Source organism: Euleptes europaea, chromosome 14 (genome assembly GCF_029931775.1).
Source record: "Euleptes europaea isolate rEulEur1 chromosome 14, rEulEur1.hap1, whole genome shotgun sequence".
Classification (NCBI taxonomy): domain Eukaryota; kingdom Metazoa; phylum Chordata; class Lepidosauria; order Squamata; family Sphaerodactylidae; genus Euleptes; species Euleptes europaea.
The window spans coordinates 35,068,038-35,090,092 of NC_079325.1; the positions used below are offsets into that span (position 1 = coordinate 35,068,038).

The window sequence follows — 22,055 nt, forward strand, 5'->3', positions numbered from 1 at the left end:
AAGTCAACTAAACTAGTGTTCATCACTACATCCTGTGGCAGTGAACTCTACGTTTATTAGGCTTTGGGTGGAGAAATACTTTATTTTGTCTGTTCTGAATCCATTCCAGTATGGGAAAAGGAGGAAAAGGTTCTTTTTCTAATTTCTTCACCCCATTGTGTATTCATATAAACTCCCCCCACCCATTGTCTTTTCCATAAACCCAATGGCCCCACAGTACTTAGTGTTTCCTTGTAGGGAAGGTGCTCTGGTCCTTGTTCTGATGGGACAAGGCTTGGGCCACCTGAAGTACTTTTAAAACAGCAAAAAATACTTGCTAAAGTAGGAAGCGCTTTGTCTGGTTTCATTGCAAACAGAGACTGCAAGTCAAGGATTTGGGCTTTTGATTGAGCAGATGGCATGGGTCCCATTTTGTCTGATTATGGTGCCCTCTGGAATGACAGAGGTTTGATTTGTTCCATTATACAGCTTCAGAAGACGTGTTTATGTTTTATTTTGATGTAGGATGGGCTGGTGATTTCTAGGGGAAGGGGCTTGATTTGCTCTCTCTGCTGCCCCCTACTGGCTGGATGGTTGTGCTCTTGAAATTTAACTCCACTTCAGTCAAACCGGCTGAGCATGCCTTCTCCAAGGACACCTTTGAGGAGGAGAAATAGCAATTAAGAAGGCAAATGGAAAAACTGTGGTGAGCATGAACAGTTTGTCAGGTGAACATTTCTTCCCAGTTTCTTTCCTCATTTCTGCACTAGCAAAACAAATCCCCACATTGCTTGTAGAGTGTTGCGGCATCCTATAAAGTCATGCCTGGGAATTTCTAAGCTAATTGCATACAAAGGTGAGGGCACCTTTGCATACTTTTGCATACAAGGAGTAGAGATTTTGGGATCTTTACTTTGTATGTTCAGGCTGGCCTCTCTGTGGCTAAAGAAAATGGAACTAGTAAGCAACCTAGCTCCCCATGTGGTTGAGAAAACCTAAAGCTCCCCCCCCCCCCGTTTGCTGAAGAGTTCTGTTTAACTGATATGAGATCTTTTTCAGTATGAACCCCTAAAGCACTTCTGGCAGTTGCTTTCTGTCATGTGAATGCAAAAATTTGAAACTGGGTAGAATGTACCACTTGTTGAAAGATAGTAGAGAAGGGTCCAAAGTTAAAATTTCAGGGCCATGCATAAAAACAATCATGTCCACGTCAATTCTCCCCAGCCCTTGAAATGGTTTCTAAGACACAGAGAAGCAGTCTCTCAAACTGGCTCCAAATGTGGCTGATAGGAATCAAAATTAAATACAAATGACAGTTTGCTGCAAAAAGTTCCAGGTAGGCTCATGGCGGGAGCTTTGGCTAAAGTAGAATGAGGCATGATGGCCCTATCCTCAGGTACCAGCGGAAGCGGACAAGGAATGAGGATGTGTTGCAGCCTGAGATGAGTCTGCCATAATTTATTATTTATGTAGAATGTTGAATTTGCTTTGTTTGTTTGACATGTCTAGCCTAACTTATCTCTTCAAACTAAAGGCAGCTTGGATATGTTGCTTTTCCATTAAAAATGCTCAAGGTGGCTCACAATAACAATAAAACACAGGTATAGTCATAATTACAATCAAAAATTAAAATGTTTACGACAGTAAAACATTTAAACACCAGTAAGGATCTAATTTTCAAAAGCCTTTTGAAATGTTTTCCACTGGCATTAGAAGACCTGTAATAAGAGGACAAGAGTCACTGGAAAAGACAGTCATGCTAGGAAAAGTTGAGGGCAGCAGGAAAAGAGGAAGACCCAACAAGAGATGGATTGACTCAATAAAGGAAGCCACAGCCTTCAATTTGCAAGATCTGAGCAAGGCTGTCAAAGATAGGACATTTTAGAGGACTTTCATTCATAGGGTCGCCATGAGTCGGAAGCGACTTGACAGCACTTAACACACACACACACACACAATAAGAGGGCCAGGTATAGTTTGGGGGGGAGGTGTGTTTCAGAGATTGGGTAGCTGCTGCACAAGCCCTCAGTTGGGTAGCTGCTGCCAAACATACCTCCCTAATTGCAGGTTCCATGCAGCACTGCCTGTCTAGATAATCTTGGAATACAAGTAAATATGTATGGGTGGAGGCAGTTTTAGATCCAACTTGAGCCCAGAAGCAAACTGGGAACTGTTGTAGCAGGAGCAAAATAGATGTATTATGCCCATTGCATCAAGCCTCTATTAACATTCTGACAGCCACACTAAATAACCTGAAGTTTCTGGGCTTTATTCAAAGCCATAAAGCATGTTACACTTGTCTGTCTGGGAAGTTTCCAGTTTCTGTGTGATCGTGGCCAGGCCCATCTTCTCCAGGAATGTCCACAGCTGGTGAATCCCCTAACCACACTTACATGATAGAGATGACGTGTGAATCAAGGGTCAGTCAGGAATTCTGGAGCTCTCCCAAATTGCAAGTTTGCTCTTTCAAGGGGAATACATTCCAGTCCACTTATTGCCAAATTGGTTTTATCCCTAATCAATAGCACTGCTGTGATATTGTTTTTCTCCTGAATTAAATTTATATAGCCTCATTGAGTTCTTCACTGCCTAAGCGAGTCTACTACCTCCCTGGAAATAAATAGAAAGGAAATACAGGGTTGAGTGTCATCTCCATACTGATGACAGCTCACTCCAAGATCATCTTTGGATGATCTCTTGCAGCAATATCAGGTAGATGTTAAATAACACGAGGCACATGATGGAACCTTTGCAGAACCCCATATACTTAAGGGTCAGAACAAAGGTCCCCAGCACAATTATCTGGAATCTACCCTCCAAAAAGGACTGAAACCACTCCAGCACAGCACCACCACCACCCCAATGGCCCATTTCTTCCAGGCATTCCCAACTGATACCATGGTTGATTATATTACAAGTAGCTGAGAAGTCCAGAAGATCGAACAGGGATGTACTTATGCTGTCAGTAGAGTGGTGTAGATTATCCATTAAGGCAACCAAGGCAGTTTCTCTGCCATACCCAGGACAAAAGCCAGATTGAAAAGGATCTACATAATCAGCTTTATCCAGAAATACCTGGAATTGATAAGCCACTGCCTTCTTTACTATCTTACTTAAGAATGGTGGGATAGACTCAGGCCTGTACTAAGAACCCTTCCCTGAATCCCCCTATAATTAACTGGACTCAGCTTCAGAGGGAGAGTATTCTTGAAAGTTAGGATTTATTTGATTTATACAGCCCCCTCAGTGTACATTTAAGCAAAATTTTCTGCCCCAACCATCTCACAATCTGAATTCCACCAGGGTGGGGGGAAGGTTCTGAGCAAATGCAGTTGTGTGGACTTAAAGCAGAGAGGGGGCTGAAGGATAGGGCCCAAAGCTCTTTGCCATCTGTGAGACAGAACATGTGCTGCTCTGAGTACTTTGTCCTGCTGCCATCCTTCCTGGCAGCCCATAGTATAGTAAAAGGCACCAGAAAGGATTGTAACTGAGCTAGTTTGTAACCTGCTTTGCTAGTTTCTGCAACTTTTCTGATACGGTATCACTTGGAAATTCCTTCTTTTGCTTTTTTGGGTGGGTGGGTGGGAGACCGTGTGCTAAGAATGGCCTGGGGGCATAGGTCAGGAAAGCAGAAGTGAGAAACCTTCTCTTGCCCATTGGGCCAACTTTATATCGTGTGTTAGGTCATGCCTCTTTCTCCCCCTCCCCCAATGAAAAACGGGAGCAACCCTTGATCCACTGGTAGCTTTCAAATCTGTACTGAGAGTCATGGGAATGGTGCTCAGTCCCTCAGGCTGAAAAAGAGGTCTGCCATAAAGCACCTATCCTGTAGGCTGTTAGCCCCAGGGCCTAAGCCCTTCCTTGAGAAGCATTGATAGTGACAGCAACTGCACAATGCTGCCCTCTTGCCTTTTCCTGGGGTGGGGTAGCAAGGTCATACTCAAATCTGTTTTTATCTGTTTTATCTAGTACAGCCTTCACATTAAATCTTTCCCGGGGATCAAAGGTATTCTTATACAGTAAAAAATACGAATCAGACAAAATATCCCTTTCATTATATCAGAAAGCTATATTTGCAAGGTTAAGGAGCTTGAAATAGGTTCTGGTCTGGTGGGATTCCTTCCCCCACAAATTACTGTCAGGCAGGGGCCAGCAGTTTAAACTTTCTGGAGGAGTCAAAATACAGTCCTAGTTCTAGCTGACAAGTGCTTAAGAAAATGTTTGTAATGTTTACATGTTGTAGCCCTCCTCTGTTTTAAGAATTTATAAGTAGCCTTTTTCCCCAAAGATGGGCCAGAAGTATGTTAGAACATAAGAAAGGCTATGCTGGATCAGACCAAGGCCCATCAAGTCCAGCAGTCTGTTCACACAGAGGCCCAACCAGGTGCCTCTAGAAAGTCCACAAACAAGATGACTGCAGCAGCATCCTGCCTGTGTTTCACACCACCTAATATAATAGGTCCTGTGGCGCAGAGTGGTAAGCTGCAGTACTGCAGTCCAAGCTCTGCTCACGACCTGAGTTTGATCCCAATGGAAGTTGGTTTCAGGTAGCTGGCTCAAGGTTGACTCAGCCTTCCATCCTTCCGAGGTCGTTAAAATGAGTACCCAGCTTGCTGGGGGTAAAGGGAAGATGACTGGGGAAGGCACTGGCAAACCACCCCGCAAACAAAGTCTGCCTAGAAAACGTCGGAATGTGACGTCACCCCATGGGTCAGGAATGACCCGGTGCTTGCACAGGGGCGGTTTACCTTTTTTAATATAATAGGCATGTTCCTCTGATACTGGGGAGAATAGGTATGCATCATGACTAGTATTCATTTTGATTAGTTGTTGGGATCCAGGAGACCCTAGTTTACATCCTTGCTGTACCATGAAGCTTGGGCCAAATAGCTTTCTCTAAAACTAGCCTACTTCACAATATTGTTGTGAGTAAGTCAGAGAACCATGTATCCCATCCTCCTCCTTGGAGAAAGTGTATGATAGAAATGAACTGGATTGTGAGAACCTCTGCTCAGAAGTTCAGCTACCACTTAGGGACAGAAGAGGTACCATCCTGCCTAGGAAAAGGCTCCTTCACAGAGCACTTGCCTTCTTCCTGGGGGTTTCAGAGTGTGAGCTGGACTGCTGTGATTCTAGTCTAGAGCTGGAGTTAACTAGCACCCAGTCCTTCAGCCAGAATGGTCTGCATCTTTGCCTTGAGAAGCTGAAATGATGACTTGGCCCAGTACTAAGGAAGATGCTTCTGCAAGGCTAAATCAGAATTAGTCGTCGAAAGAATAATTCCCAAAGCAAGCCAGTAGTTTAATGCTACTTGCTTCTCTCTCTCGTTTTTGTATTTGTAACAATTGCTTGCTGCTGAGAGCATGGTTGCATTTTCCTGAAAGCTGGCTGCCCTGGTTCTTCTCCTTGCCTGCGGAAAAAGTCTGAAGCTTATTCCTTCTCTCAGCTCTGCCTTCTGTGGAAGGTCCCCCCTCCCCACCCGCTGCTGGGGCCAGTCCCGTAAACTGAGCGGAGGAGGCCCCATTGGTCGGCTCAGCAAATATTTGCCATCCAATCGCAAGGCCGCCCCCCTGATCAATCACCAGACCAGCCTTTCACGAGCGATCGGGCCGGGGTGTGGAATGTTTTGGCTTCGCCGCAGGAAAGGGGAGAGGCGGCCGTCTCGGCCCGCTCACGATCTGAACCAGGCTCCGGGAGCTGCGCTGGGCCCCTGGATCGCCCTGCCCCTTGGGCCGCGGCTGGCTGACTTTCTGCACGCCGCCCCCAAGAAGCAGCAGCAGCAGCTGCTGCTGCTTTGTTGACATGGGGCTCGGGGCTGAGCTGCTCCCTTGAAGGCTGCGTGGCAGGGACAAAGCCAGAGGCCACCTTTATGGAAGGTAACCTGGCTGCTGAGGGCGGTGGGAGGCAGGCCACGGGCGCTGGAGGCGGCGCTAGTGCAAGAGGATGAGCGCGGAGGCGTCCGCTTGCATTTGGCCGCGCAGCAGCGGCGCAAGACCCCAGCCCTCGCCCGTGTGTCTTTTTCCTGGGGGTGGTGGCAGGGTTGGGGTCAGGTCGAGAGGGGTCTGGGGCTTTTCAATCCCATCCTGGCGGGACGTCTGCAGCGGCGTCGCCTTTCTGCGCGGGCGGACGGGCGGACGCGGAGTCCCGGGGCAAGCGGACGCCTCCCTGCGCCTGAGGGGCCGGGCGTCGCTGCGTGGTTTCTCTCTCTTCTCTCCCCCCTGCTCCCCAGCCCCGCAAGTTGTGACCTTAGGGCTTGAACTTTTGTGTCACATGACCAGCTTGTAAACTGACCTGCGAGGGAGGATGATCGCTGGGTCCGCGGCTCTGAGAGGGAGCGGAGGGCTGGGAGGGCTCCCGGCCGGCGGCGGCCTCCTCTTGAGCTCTGGGTCCCCGCTTTCTTCATGGCTGCTCTTGAGCCCCTCGGCGTAGGCGGTGAAGCATGAAATGGAGACATGGGAAGGTAAAGGCATCGCGGGGAGAGGAAGAAGGGGTGCAAGGCAGTCGATCTTGTTTCAGAGGGTTGGATTGGAAAAGGACTTAATGAGCCCAGCCCCCCTTCTTGGTATATTTTGCAAGCCTGTGTAGCGCAGAATGGGTGTGTTGGTTTTCTTGGTGTAAACATTGCTGTTCCGATCTCCTACAATCAGCCTTACCACGAAGAGAAGCTGTATTTCACATTCTAGATGGTTACAGGACTATGTGGACTCCTTAAGAATATATGCCTCTCCTCTGTAAGTGCTTTACAGCTTGGGCTTGCAACCCCCCACACCAATTGTCCTGCCTTCCCTCCTCGGTTAAGGACCCTGAATCAGAGGAGGAGGCATTAATTGCTTTTGTTTGTGCCTGGCCCTAGTGGGGGCTTCCGGCTGCTTAGCAGTTGTTCTTTTTTAAGTGGTCCCTCTTTTTTCCTGCCTTTTCTCTCTTGCAAATTGCACATGTAGACTTTCAAAACTGCCAGCCGGAACTTCACATCCTTCACTGGGAAGTGAGTCCAGTTTTTGCTTTGCATTCAACTTGATTAAAAAATAATAATTTTAAGTGTGTCAAAGTAAGGAGTTGAAATGCCAGCTAGAGCCTTCTTAGTTCTGGGGAACTAGTTAATTGATGGATGTGCTTAACACCCATAAAGGAAAAAGGCACATGGGGATGAGTCTTGTTTCATCTGTTCAGTATCAAAGCTTCTGATGAGTGCCCATAGTTTCAGATAATGCTTCCCTAGTTTTTAGTAATTCTAAGAAATTATTCAAGTTTTCTGGATTCCAAGGACTGTTCAAGCTACATTTTTTGTGTGTGCACAGATACTACAGAAGCATGCCTTGTAGGGTAGTGAATGGTCTGAGAGCCAGATAATTCACTAAGAACAGTTGATGCTTTTGCTACCAAAATTATGATTGTACAGGGCTGCTTAAGGTGGCAGTAGAAAATCCTTGTTAGCAGAGGGAGGTGAATGGGCCGTGGCCACGGAATGGTGCCTCTCAAAAGTTCTTGAGAACCTCTTGCTATCAAGGCCGGATGGTATAAAAACTGCTCCGTATCAGTAAGCTCTGAACAACTCAAATTGTGACACATTGAAGGCCGTGGGAGTAATTTTCTGTACCATTCTGCACGTGTGCAAAAGCTGTCTCCTAGCTGGGTTTTTGTTTTAGTCCACACAGGGTTAATTCTTTACAGGCTTCCTCTGGCGTGGGCTGGTCTTGGAGCAGGGCAGTCTGGCTTTTCAGCCTTGTCACTCACCAGGAGGAAGCCTTCTGTCTTAAGCTCCCCTCCTCTTCCAAGATGGGGGTTGGGGCCCAGATCAATGAGAAGCAGGAGCTGCAGCTATTGTGAATAGTTCTCCAAGAGCAGGGAGGAAAACCCTGTGAGGATTCATTTGGAGCTGAGATTCTCTCCTAAGTAAATTCCAGTAGAGTTGCTTCCCACATGAGACTTTGTGACACCTTCAATGGTGGTAGGAGCTTTCTGAGGCAGTGGCTGCCTTATGTGGGATGCCTGGGGAGGGGGAAAACAAGAAACATTGGGCAGGGGACACGGGCTGAAGAAAGCACATATGTTATTTCTAAAAGACTTCTGAAGTTTCTTAAGATTGGTCAAAATCAGATCTTTCAGACATTTCTCACAAATGTGCCAGAAACCACTAGTGTGTTCCAGTATATAAATGAATCTAGGGGAGGAATGATCGTGTGTGCAGCATGTCTATGCATGAATTGGAAGTGCTGAGCTCTTTGTATCTGAAGCTGAGGGAAGTTTCTGGAGCAGCTGGTAATGCTTTACCTATACATGGGGTGCCTAAAGAGGCTTGGTAAATCTGTTTGCTCCTGTCCTATTTTATTATTTCAATTAATATACCAGAAATGCTATTTGATGTGGTAGCCAAGTTATGCATACTAGTTAGCACCTTTCACTTTTTAAAACTAAAGTTTAGATTTCACAAGATAGCACTGCATACACTTAAAATCAAAGGGAGAGACTCCATTTTTGCTTCTTCATCCCAGGAGCCTCTGGGGTATGGTGAAATCTGATTTGCACCTAGGGCTGTGTAATCTTTTTAACTCTGCATCCCGTCCTGGTCTCCATTTTAAGGAAGCTTGCAGTTAGCCAAACTTTTGGCTTCTGTCAACATGCCCTGAATGGTTCTTTTATCTCCTGCTATTTTTTTGTGCAGAATATGCCGCCTGATTAAGAGCTCTGGGGAGCTTGAAAGTTCATGCTCACTGTTTGGTGATATTTTGGTTGGTGCTAATGAAAGGGTACCACACTCCTTGTCTTGGGATCCCCCCCATGGATGCATCATAATGTTTCTTAAACTATTGTGTCCCTACAAGTAGTTTTCAAAAACCTGGTGTTTGGGTCCCCCCCACCCCAATTTGGCTTCAGGATTTCCAGAAATGGCTCATCTGGGGTAGGATATATATTGGGGATTGCCAGAAAACCCAGTTAAGTGCTGCTTTGACAACACAGAGCCATGCAGATTGCCTGGCTTTTTGTTCTGCTTTCTGACTTGGTTACTTCTTAGGTGAGTGTGTACTCCCCTTCTCAGGCCACGCCTTGCATTTGTTTTTGCTCACCTAACAAAATCTGCCCAGGAGAATTGTCCTTGATCTAAGGTGCCACAGTAATTTGAGGTGCCCCAAAACAAACATGGGGCAGTGTCTCATGATTACAGAGGAATCCTAAGCAGGTCTAATCAGAATCTCACTCAGGTCTGTTCAGTGAGACTTACTCCCAGGAAAGTGTTCTCAGGATTGCAACATTAGGGAACCAAAGCAGCCTCAAGCCCTAACCACCAAGAAATTGGTCTCAAACCATTGGAGTTAACTAAGCTGTCTCTACTCATTTCTGGCAGCTGATTGCAAGATGTGAATATAAAAATGTGCACTGAAAAATTGGAGATTTTTTTTAAGTTAAAAGTCCAGCTGTATTTTCCTGATGTGAAAATTTTTACATGGTTTGTGTGAAATCCAACTGTGAAGATGGGTTCTCTTGAACCTAGGGAAGCCAGACATAACCAAATGAAATCTTCTATGTTAGGATCCTGAGTTGAAAACAGGAAGCAAAATTGATGCTCATGGTAGGGAAGGGAGTATGAAGCGTTTGTTTTCCTTGCTCGGGAGAGCCACACTCTCTCAGAGGTGTTGGGTGTCTGTAGCATAACAGATGATGGTAGGCTGTAGTTTGCTGAAACTACTCCCCTCCCCCATCGAACTGTTTGACGCTGGGAGCAAACCTTCTGAAAAGGCAGTGTGCAGTAGGCAGGGCTTTTCATTCCTCCGGCTGTCATTGGATGAAGAGGGAAAGAGGCACGCATCCGGCAGGGATTTGAAAGCTCCCCTGTGCCGGTTTGTGGGGAGCCTGTTGGCCGTCTTGCACTGTCCATGACATGAGTCTTATTCAACGGGTACTCAGGCAGAACCTTTTGCGGTCTGGCCTGTGATGCTTTTAGTTCATATAAACACAATATAATTTAAAACTTGGTTAATTCGCATCTTGGTGAGGCCATTTGAGTATTTTATGATCTCAGTATCTGCAGAAGCTTGAATCTGTGAGCTTGAATGGAGGTGGGTAGCTGAGGGAGATTTGCTGCTGTTTCGTTCTGATCACTTTGCAAACACACCACCTTCCAGGTTTGTCTTATTAAAGTAAATAATGTTGTGAAGAGGTATGAGAAGCAAGAGCCTCCATGTGCCTGCTTAAAAGCTGGATACTCCCCCCCTTTATTTGCTTCTCTGCAATTCAGGACTACGCATGCAGAACCATATAAGAATATTGGTCAAAGATAGAGGCTGACTTGAAAACAAAGAACTCTAATTCACTTCAAGGGTTGTGTGTGTGGGGGGCTGAGGATGTAGTAAAGGAACAGCTGTAAAAAAACCTTCTAGGTTCAAGATGAGGCTGAAATTTTTGTCCTAGCAGCAACTGTTGATTAATCCCCCTCCCCCACGGTTTACAATAGCTTGGGGAGAACAAAGCCTGGTGTCCCTTCCTAAGACTTCAGTGTCCTGCTTTAAGCAAGAAGCAAAGTTACTTCCCAGTTCCCCTTTATACCACTGATCTCTATGAAAAATATCACATTCCACTTAACTGATCTTGGTGATGTTGCTTTTACAGTTTGCATTGCCAGGTAAAGCAGGCAGAGCTTGTGTGTTTAATGCAGAAGCTGTAGCTTTTTTTTTTTTTTTTTTTTGCCATGATCTGGAGTGTACACAAATTTCAAGGTTAAGTAACACTTTGAGGCATTCTGGTTTTGCAGTAAATGAAAACCAGAGGAAATGGAAAGGTCATGGCTATTTCTGCCATGGCCTTTTTTTGCTCTCCCTGATGAAAGGAGTGCCCATTAATGAGGGTGAAAATCACAAAGGTCAGAAGTTACAAACCCCTCTGCCTCTGTGGATTGCCCAAGGGCCATTTGGAGTACGGTCTTGCCATAGCTAGAAGGTTTCTGCTGTGGTTCGCTAGGCCTTTGATAGACCTTTCAAGGTTCCACAGAGTTTGTTTGTGGTGGATCTGTTAAGATGGGGCAAAAGTCTGGGTGACTTGTTCCTGGATTCCTGCAAATTATGTTGCATGCAATTTGAAAATACAGTAGACCCTCACCGTTTGTGGGAGATCCATTCTGGGGATCACCACGAATGGCAAAATCCACAAATACTGGGAGGTCAGGGTAATGCTGCCTCAGAGTAGCAAAACAGCCACATTTCCTGCAAAATTCACCATTTAATGATTATGATGATGGCTCAGCGGAAATAAGAACAGTCTAGAGACCATTGCTATTTATGCCTGGGAGGTTTTGCCTTGGGTTTTCCACTCTATAGATGCACTTTCACCCCATCCATATTCTCAGAACTCAACAATAAGCCCCCATGCAGAGTTTTGAAAATTCAGATGGGGAAAATGTGCATCTATAGAGTGGCAAATCCAGGGCAAAACCTCCCATAGCACATGATCGTACTGTAGAGTGCAAAAAGAGAAATCATGAACCCTCAAATGGTGAGGATCTAGAGAATAGAATGGGCAAGGGGGATCATTCCCTCATGCTCTCACTGGTCTGTTGTCACATAAGGAATTCTTGTGATTATTTAATCAGCTGTAACTTGGAAGAAACTGGAAACAAGTTCCTCTTTCAAACAATTTTTATAGTTGCGTTTCACTTTGCTGCTTTGCATTGCTGCTCTTTTTTTTGCATCAATATCTTTTTAGTATCACATGCTACTCATGTTCAAACTGTGAATTTTTGCTTTGGAGCAGATGCCTGGTATTGGCACCCCTTTGATCACCCCTGCTCAGGCCAGTGGCATTTGCCTGCTGCAGACCAGTTCAGTATTTATGGTTTTGGTTGGGAGGGGGAAGGGAGAGGCTGGGAGAGCACAGATGAGTTAAATCCCACCAGAGAGGACTCTTAATCTTTCCACCACCACCACCCCCTTTACTGTGGTCATCTGATAACTAAAGACCAAGATTATGCAACTCGTGACTCCAAAGTCTGTTTAGTAGCTGCTCTTAACCACAATACTTGGGATAGGGAAGGTTCTCCAGTGTTTCTTCAGAGGCTGGCTAAAGGGTGCAAACTTCCTTCGCATGGAAGTTGGTTTTATAGATTCTTTTCTGCAGATCCAACCATGCAATTAAAACAAGCAGCTTTCCCCCTTCCTTCTCTTTCTGACCACAGTACATCTCTAGTTTTAGGAGAGCCCCCCCCCCAACTTCTCCTGCTTCCTATTTCAGTTTGAAACCTGGCATATAGTTAGCAACCCGTTTTTCATACCAAGCATTTTTCCACAATAGAAATTCTAATTTCATGTGCATTTTGCTCTTTGTTTTTTGAGTAGAAGCTGTTTTTATTCAACTAGTCATGGGGGGGGGATCTTGTGACTTGTCACCTTGTCCTATGTAATGCTCTTTGTTTAATTGCATTGAAAGCACTCTTTGGAAATTAGATTTTGCTTGCACCTGCTTTCTAACCCTGCAGTTAAAGGGCCTTAATAGTATGAAATAATTTGGGGGACTGCTCTTGTTGGGATCCTTTATGTGAACACCTCACAGGCCATCTAGAAAAGAGAAGTGAGGATACTAAATAGTGAGGTGGTTTGGCATCTGGATAGGCAGGTTTTGAACACCGATTTACAGTAGATAGGGGTGTTGGTAGCATTGGCCAGCCATGGTTTCTCTTCAGCAGGGAAGGGCTAAAGATTCTAGACTGGAGGATTTGGATGTCACTGGCGTATCAGTGAGTCAGTCAATTAAATCTTATATGACTGGAGGTTTGGGAGTAGTTGCAGGCTTCAGATTATGAGACCCCAGTTTGTCAAGGCTATCATATGTTTTAAATACTTTTTTGTTTCAAGAAAATGGCAGTGTCGTCTCAGCTTGATTCTGTCTTGGCAGGGATGGGGACATTTTAAGATGCCAGCCAAGTGAAAGATGACAGCTGCTATGCTTTCGAGGGGGGTGTTACTTTGCATTTATTTTTAATCAGAAGCTGTTGTCTTAATTAAGGTTGGGAAAAGGGCTTGAATATCAGTCACTGTTACCTTAACATAGCTGTTGTTTTTAAGCAATTCTCATTGAAATTCTCCTTCTCCCTAATCAGTTTCTATCAATGCTTTTCAAAGGTAAAATGCAAAGATAACCAGCAGGAGCAAACTGTCACTTGTATGAATGAAACACAAGCTAATTTATGCTAGTGTATCTGAGTAGTGAGAAGTGTGTGTTTCTCTGGGCCATGGCTCAGTGGTAGAACACGTGCTTTGCCTGCAGAAGGTCCCTGGCATCTCCAGTTGGATGGATCTGTTGGGGAAAACTTTCTGCCTGAGACTCTGGAGAGCCAGATGGACCAGTGGCTGTCCAGAGTCTCAGGTGGACCAGACAGCTTCATGTATTCGAATTTATTTACTTTTAGCAACGGTCCTTTTCTCTCAGCCCCAGTTAGAGGCTCTTAATGTGATCCTTGCTTATGCCTCTCTCCAAATGTTCGTGGTACTTTTTGGGCACCTTCTGTGAGCTCAGATTGATGGTAGTGGACACACAGGCACCGCAGTCCCTGACCCATAGACCCTTACACGCAGAGAAGAAGGACCTTCAGTTGTATCCGCCCTATTATTTTGCTGAGCCAGAGGTATGATCTTCTCCAAGCTGCTGCCATCCAAGACCTTATCTGAGTCTGGCCTTTCCCAGTATAAGCCCTTGGTTAGGATATGTATTGAACTGTCCAAAAGACTTCCTTTGGACTTTTTTGGGTATCTCCTGGGCTGCATGGCAAGTGGTGCATTTCCTCCTAATTCTGTTTCTCTTGCAGATGACCGAGTTGATCAGCGAACCTGCCTTATCTGTGGAGATCGCGCAACAGGGCTGCACTACGGCATCATCTCCTGTGAGGGCTGCAAAGGCTTCTTCAAGCGGAGCATTTGTAACAAGAGGGTGTACAGATGCAGCAGAGACAAGAACTGTGTCATGTCCCGCAAGCAGCGCAACAGGTGCCAGTATTGCCGGCTGCTCAAGTGCCTCCAGATGGGGATGAATCGGAAAGGTATGTTTGTAAGGCACAGTGGGAAGAGGCGTGGAGGCCTCCTTCCCATGTGTACGTAGGAGGTAATGATGGTTGAGGCTGAAGCAGTCCTTTGCTTGGGTTACAGATTGAGAGGATTTACATAAACAATTGAAATCACATTTCCAGCTTTCAAATCCATACCTTTCCTGAACAAGCATGGATAGTCACCGGCTGTTGCAATAAATAACACAATACTCTAAAATCTCTGGTCATGCAGCTTGCTGTGAGATTTGTTCACTGACAGTAGAGGATGTTGCTGTTCAGCCTGTTCATCACTGTGGTTGTAACACATCATCAAGAGATAATGTCTGTATAGATGGTTGGCTCCTCATGGTTCCATTTCACCTCTCTTTCCTCCACCATGTGTAAATGACTCTTTATCTCCTGTCTACCCTTGGCCTGCACATCAGTGGGGAGAAGTCTTGTCCTTACCCAGTAAGGGCTCTGTAATTTATCAGGGCAACTTTTCTCAGGGAGAGCTTTCCTCCCTTCAGACAAGACTCACTATCACCTGCCAAGCACTGGTTTTTCTACAGCATCCATTAGTCTCCCAGTCAAATCCAGCAGCTGTTAAGCTTTACGGCAGCTTCCATTACCGCATTGTGCTTCAACAGGGTGAGAATGAGTCATCTTCAGTGCTGTTCAATCACAGCTGCCAACCAGTGCAGTACTCACAGGAGAAAAGTCTGCATCTTCCATCAACAATAGTTAAGGCTCCAGTGGTCAACTCGTCCTTGCCACCTACTCCCAGAAGTCCCCTCACTCCTCCGTCACCTCATGTGCTCCTCAGAACATATGCTTCACTGTGGGGATGGGTCACGCACTGTGGCAGGCACTCTTATCAGCCTTCCATGGTCCTTGCAAGACAGGCAGCTCCATATCAGCCATCTAGAGCTGTTGGATGTCTGCAAATCACTTTGTGCCTTTCTTCCTGTACTGCAAGGAAAAGCAGTACAGGTGACAACAGGCAACATGACCACCAAGTTCTGTATAATAGGGCACTGCTATATCTGTCAGTCTGAATTGCAGTAGTCGAGATGCAAATTCTGGCACTCCCTGTTATCCCCAAAGTCTTTGGGAATATGGGAAATGTATGTACTGCACCTTGATCACTCCTTTTTGGCCAAGGCAACATTAAAACCTTAGTAACCAATAATCAGCTGTCCATGGGCAAATTTTTACATGTGCCTTAGGTTCCTGGCTCAATAGCAAAGCAGGATCTTGCATCCCAACACCCAGGCTTCTGAACATAGCAGCACAAAGCATGCTACTGGATCATTGTGTTCTGAATTCCATAAGCCATCCACTGGATGGTACTACAAACTTAAGTGAAAGTGCTTTCAAACCTATGCTTAAATATGGAATCTTAAACTTGTCCAAATAACTTCTATCCTGGACTTGCCTTGTCTTATGTTCTCTAGGCTTGCTTATTATTCAAGACCTTTCTAGTTGCTCTTTCAGCTTTATGTTGCTTCATCCATGAATGCTCACTCTTTGCCCAGCCTCTTGTGAAGCAGCTGTTCATGGGCCTCGCTAGGCTCAATTCTGCAATGAGAGCACCAACAACTGTGTGGGACCTTCTGTTGGTCCTCACCCAACTCGTGTGTAAACCATTCAAGCTTGATGGCAGGTCTCTGATATGATCTTAGGCTGCTTACCTACAAAATGGCTTTTTAAAAATCTCAGTCTGCTCATCAAGGAGGGCCAGTGAACTCTGCCTGCAGGGATAAGGTGGTGTTATGCCCTGCAACTCCTTCCCTGGTACCAGCCTTCTATCTTTGTGTGGTGCTGTGCCCTTGATGTCAGAGCCAGAGAAGCCACATCCTTAGCAGGACAGTGCTCAGTGCGCTCTTCTCCCAATTCCAAGTGGCCTAGTTTGCTACTCTTTACCCATCAATATGATGCACAGACCACTTAACCCTAAAAACATTTTGTTTATCTGCAACTGTTTTCAAGTTGTCATCTGTACATTCAAATGACCCACTTGCCTTTCCCACGACATTTTTAGCTTGCTGTGAATATCCTTTTGGAGTGAACAGAGCAAGAAGATATGAGTCCTCTCCCTTGTGGTCACATCTAGTCACATCTGTACCTCTGAAGGTAGACTATTTTCACACATTAAAAACTGGCTCTAGAAGTTTCTGAATTGAAGCTTTGTGCCCAACAAAGCCCATCACTGTGAATGCACAGGTAACCATTTGACGAATGGCAGTTCCATCTGTTTTTTTTTCTTCATGACATGAAGTGTGTGCTGATTGGTTTGACAATTTAAATATTCATACTTTGAAGAGTAATGAATACCATACCTGATCTTGTTGTGTTTGAAAGAGGTTATTGTGAAACCAATCCTTGATTCCTGTAGATTATTCCAATTTATAATCAGTTGCAAATCTCCCCTTTGGGAGCAAGGTGCTTGTACAGGTAACAACAGTTCAACTCCAGGCACTTTTGTATGAAAATGAGTTTCTGGATCTGCCTCATTCAAGCTTTAAGCCTGGGCTTGGGGCTGTTGGTTACTTTATTTACTTATAGCTCACTATTCTCATTGAGACTCAAGATGGATTACACAGTGTAAGAAAATACAGTCAAATAGCATGAGATATCCAACAAACAATGCAAATAGGACTAGGATCACAAAAATTAGAAAGAATGCATAAAGTGTATCAGACATTATATGTCATAAATAATGCAAAAATGGAACTACAAAAGTAAAAAACAAGAGCTAGATAATACATACAATAAACAGTGGAAAAGACTGCAAACCTATTCCCTTTATGTAGTCTTACTCCTTTTGTACAGATGCCCTCCTGAAATATTATATTTTAAAGAATTTGTAGAATGGCCTGCCTGAGGAAATCAGGAAGACCCCCATATGACTATCGTTATGCAAAGTGGGAGCCACAATAGAGACAGCACATGTAATGGCAGTTGTTCTTACCCTTTTGCAAGGTGGCATCTTCAGAAGACTTTGCTCAGATGAATAAATCTGTCATGGAAGAGCATAACAAGAGAGATGGTTCTGCAGATATGAGAGTCCAAAGCCATGAAGGGCTTTGTAGGCAATAGCCAGTGGCTTAAATTGAACCCAGTAACTGATAGATAGCCAGAGGAGTGACTCCAGAGTGAGTATAATATGCATATGCTTCCTAACTCCTGCTAATAACCAAGCTACCAGCATTCTGTACCAAATGGAGCTTCCAAGTTGACTTCAAGGGCAGACCCAAGTAGAGTGCATTACAGTAGTTTAGTTTCAAGGTCACTGTGGCATGGAATCCACATGGCCAGATCAGCCAAGGCAAGGAGCCATCTCCCAGGAGAAAGGAAGATTGGGTATGGTTGTTATGGCCAACCTGTGCTTGGATAAAAACAGGGCATGTGACTCTGTTGATTATCCTGTATGTGTCATTTGCTTTTGATACCATCAACCATGGTGTCATTCTGGATTGTGTGTCATCAGCGTAGGGGTGGGCATGCTCCGGTAAGCGGCTGCACCTATTCGATAACTGGGTTCCAGAAGATGCTGCTGGGGGCTTTAATTCTTAGCCCTGGCGAATGCATCACAGAGTTCTGCAGGACTCCATCTTGTCCTCCATATTCATTAATATCTGCATGACACCACTGGATAAGTTTGTCAGGGTATATGGAATGAGGCTCTATGAATATACTGATATTCAACTATTTCCTTTTCATCCAACTCAGATGGAACAATGGATATGAACATGTGCCTAGAGGCAATAACAGGCTGGATGAGGAGAATGGAAAAAAACTGAAACTACCTCCTCCAGACAAGATGGAGGTGCTTCTCTGTGTGTGTGTGTGTGTGTGTGTGTATGTGGGAGGGTCAGATTAGGATGGTGGCCCAGGATAGTTCTGGATATGGTAGCTCCTCACTTTAGGCTGATAACCTGCTCTTGGTGCTCCTAGATCTGATTTGTGGATGCCTCTTAGTGCCCTTTCCAGAAAAGATAGAACATGGCTCTTGTAGTTCATACTCTGGTTCGGCTGACTTTGAAGACCTTTTGGAAACTCTGTCTGGTCCAAAACAGCATGGACAGGCTATCAACAAGAGTATGCTGAAGTGGTCACATCTTCCCTTTATTGAAAGAGCTGCAGTTTGTTTCTGGATCTGCTTCCAAAGAGCTGGCTTTATTCCTTGAAACCCTACATAATGTGTCTGAAGGACCATGTTTCTTTGTTATGAACCTACCCATCTGCCAAGATGTTCTGGAGAGGCTCTTCCCTGGGTACTCCCACCCTCTTGAGTGGTGAGGGGTGTGACAAGAGGTAGGGCCTTCTTTGTGGTGCCATGCAAAAAATTGCTTATTTCATAAGACTTTAGATTGCATTCATTCTCTCTTCCCTTTCCCCCCACTATGAGGAAACCATTTTGTCCTATAGTGGCACTGGGTTCCCTATGCCTTAAAACTCATAAGAACCTAAGAGCATTGTTGGATTGAACTAGTGGCCCATCTAGTTGAGCAACCTGTTTCATACAGTAGCCAATCGGTTAGCCTGGAGTGCCAGCAGCAGTGGGTAGAGGCCCAGGTCTTCCTTTGATGTTGCCTCATCTGGCTGGTATTCAGATGTTGACTACCTCTGAAAGTGTAGGTTCCCTTAATCATCATGGCTAGCAGCCATTTATGAACCTATCCTCCATGAATCTGCCTAATCCCCTTTCTACATCATCCATGTTTGCGGCCATCACTGTGTCCACTAGCAGTGAATTCTACAATTGCTACTATGGGGGTGTTTGAATCTCAGCTCCACTTCCAAAACGGTGCAGGGTTGGTCACTGCCCTTTAAACAGCTTTCCCCCCTTTCCCTGTCAAGTGGATTGTAGCATTACAGTGTTGCTTAGTAGGTAAAGGTGTATTTCAGGGCCATTGTGGGGTTCCAGTGCTATCTCTGTAGCACCTACGCTTTTACACAGATGTGGTGGAAGAATGCAGCAGCAGGGAGTAACACAGGGATTAGGGTGTGGCATGGATGTCATTCCCACACTTCTTGTTGCTATGGTGTGTGTATGTTTTGTGCCCTTGTAGGGAAGAAACAATTTCTAGGCCTGTTTGTTGCCTCTTATTGCACACTGAGAACATCAGAACCTGTCCTACTCATATTCTTATTATCTAAGGCTAGATTGATGGCATCAGGGAGCAGGGCTTTTTCTGTAGTGGCCCCTGCACAGTGGATCACATGATATAAAATGTCATCAGATAGCATAAGACATCCAGTAAACAATACAATAGGACTAGAATTAGAAAGGTTAGAAAAACGTTGCATTAAAAAAAAGGTTTCGGGTATGATATTTATTTAGAATACTGGTATCCTGCTTTTCTGACTTAAAACAACACACTGGGTGGCTCACAAAACAAAGTAAACATACACAAAAATCTGTTTTTATAAGCACAACATTCAAAACTCTAAAACTAACAGAGCAATAAAATAAGCTCAAATATTAAAATCATGAAAGGTAGTGAGATCATCAGTAGACCATAAAATCCACAGATTTCTATCATTTCGTTGTTGATACTGTTATCCTACATTAGCTGCCCTACAGACTGTTAAGGAGCTGTAGTTCAAGATACAAATCTTAAACGAGTAATCCCAACCCAAGGCTTGGGAGCAGGGCCGTGCTTTAAAATAGCCAGTTAAATCAAAAGAATATGCTTTCAGCCCCAAGGGCTGCTTTCACTGCTTTGCATTGTCATCTCAGATTCCTTTGCAGACAAAAGCCCTCTAAGATCATAAACTATGAGGAGTAGGACAGAAGACTGAATGACCTGAGTGGAAACACCACATTTCCATTACAGAAGAGTGACCTCTTCTGGGCACTGTTGAAAAATGCAGACTGGAAACTCAGTGAAAGCAGTTCTGCATTTCATCTGTCTCCTTTCTTCTAAAAAGTGTTTGGCTATCTCATTAATTCCCAAAATAAAGAGTCCTGCAGCACCTTGAAGATGAATGATTTAATTGTGGCACAATGTTTTCTACGAAAGATGGTAAACTTGGGTTGTCATTGTAGAGGGCAGGTGCCTTTAGCCATGCAGAAAGTGATGACAGATGATCTGTGTCTGTTTACTCCAGCTGGCATTGTTGTTTTTTAAAAAGTAAGAGAACAGAATAAATTGTCTTGGCTGCCCAAAGGCTTTCTGCATGCTGGGTTCATGTTGACCTGTTTGTGGAAGACATGCCTGGAATCCTTGGGTTAACTTGGATGGGTAGATGAACAGGCTTAATAATGAATAGATTTCAGCAGCCTTTTGAGTGTTCCCAGCAGTATAGACAAACCCATCCACATGGCGTTCAAGGCCCATTATCCTTGCTCTGCATGGCCAGGCATGGATCTGAAGAGCTGCCTTAGTACATCATTGGACCAGTGGTCCCCACAATCCAGGAGTGACTGACCAGGTTGCCTCCACATGGACTATGGCAAAGCAGCCCGCCCCCAATCTACCCTCTTCTGGTGGGAGATGGCAGGGAGTGGGTCTTTTTCTGCTTTAAAAGCCTCTTCTGTCTGAGCCTCTTCTGTGAGGTTGACATAGTTTAAGGGGTTGAAGAGTTTATTGGTTACCTTCAAAGTAAACCATGGGGCATAGTACCAGCAGAGACAACAAGACTACAAGGGGATTTTCTTGACTTGGGGGGGGGGGGCAATTGCTGGCAGCCTATCTGGATTTGATTTGTTAAGAGCTGCTAGAGGGGAATCCAGGTAGCATCTCTCCTTGGAGGAGGAAAATACAGTGGTTGTGCTGCAGTTTGGCCTCAAGGCATGGCTAGTGTATTCTCATCTGACGTACTGCCAAATAATGGTTAAAGTGGGGACAGAACTCTGGGTAGGAGTTGCAGATAAAGGATGGTCTGTCTGCAAAGACTGAGCATGTAGAGTTGGTGTGTTTGGAGACTAATGCTGCTTCTTAGTGGCTTGGCTTCAGAAGTAAAGCTGTGATATCGAACTGGCAGGAGTTCTAAGTATTCCAGAGGATGAGCTCCTTCTGAATTGCTTCAGAATAAATCACCTCTTTCAGAAGCTTCTGTGCCAGATCCATTTGCTATGAAGTGTTAATGGAGATGGGTCCTAGTTGTGTTTGCTGTGAGTTTTCAAGCACCACCTACAATGCACACCCTTGCAGCTTGCAGGTGCCAAAAGGACTTTGGGTGTGCTAGAATAAAATGTCCTTTTAGAAGGGCTTTTAAAATAATTTGACATGAGAGCTGCTCTTGGAATGAAAACTTAAGTGAAATAACATCTCCAGCCTCTTCCTGTACCCCATAGCAGTGTCTTTCTGTTGTGCACTGGTTTTCAAGCAGCAGGCACGGCTGAAAGATCAGGAGGTGGCAAATGTAAGGTTTTTTTTTTACCCAAACATGCTGCCCTCAATTATTGGCAACCATAGTAACTGGTATTTTTCATGAACAAAGGGTCTTGCAGTTTCTAACATGTTTGCAAAGCAGATTCCTGTTTTATGTAGCTTCTCCAAGTCCCACCTGGTGAGTCTATGGTTGAGCTGGCACGTGTATTGGTGGTAGCAACACTGTAGTCCAACCAGTAGATGGAGCCCAATTGCACCCAACTGTGGTCCAGGAATAAATCCAGAGGCAGCTTAGAAGAGCTCTGAACAGCTGTGCACAAACGCATCTGCTGGGGAGGTTGTGCTTCATTTCCTCCTGCTTTCACAATTCAATCAGCAGACAAATTATTTGACTGCTGGTTTGTTCAATGGTTGTGTCCCTCCCTTATGCTTTGAGTGAATTGTCTGCCTTTAAAAAATAATTGAAATATTATCCAATCAACACCTTTGGAAAATTACTCTGAGGAAGTGGGTGGGGGTACGTGGTTTCACAGGCCCCAGCCAGTTAACACTGTACAAGCTGGCTTCTGCTGCAAACTGGCGGAATCAGTTTGCCTAGCACTTCATCCTAGAGGAGATGTTTTCCTTTAAACACAGCATGTTGTTTTCTTCTGCATACACTAGACCTTTTGGAGAGCGAAAATGCAGGACTTGTTTCTGAACCTCTGCAGTCAAAATGGTGTGGT

At 44.9% G+C, this 22,055-nt stretch overlaps 1 protein-coding gene across 3 annotated transcripts in view; it reads left to right on the plus strand.

Annotated features, from left to right (window-relative positions):
• The window catches only part of NR6A1 (nuclear receptor subfamily 6 group A member 1), a 97,276-nt gene that overhangs the window by 59,747 nt on the left and 15,474 nt on the right, over positions 1 to 22,055 (plus strand). The window contains exons 1-2 of one of the 3 annotated variants that reach the window (XM_056860382.1): positions 5,768 to 5,855; positions 13,769 to 13,999. In XM_056860382.1, the coding sequence (XP_056716360.1) occupies positions 5,849 to 5,855; positions 13,769 to 13,999 (238 nt within the window). In that variant the 5' untranslated portion in view covers positions 5,768 to 5,848. Of the gene's footprint in view, positions 1 to 5,767; positions 5,856 to 6,338; positions 6,440 to 13,768; positions 14,000 to 22,055 lie in introns of those variants that run through there. The other 2 variants (XM_056860381.1, XM_056860380.1) reach the window with 2 other exon arrangements.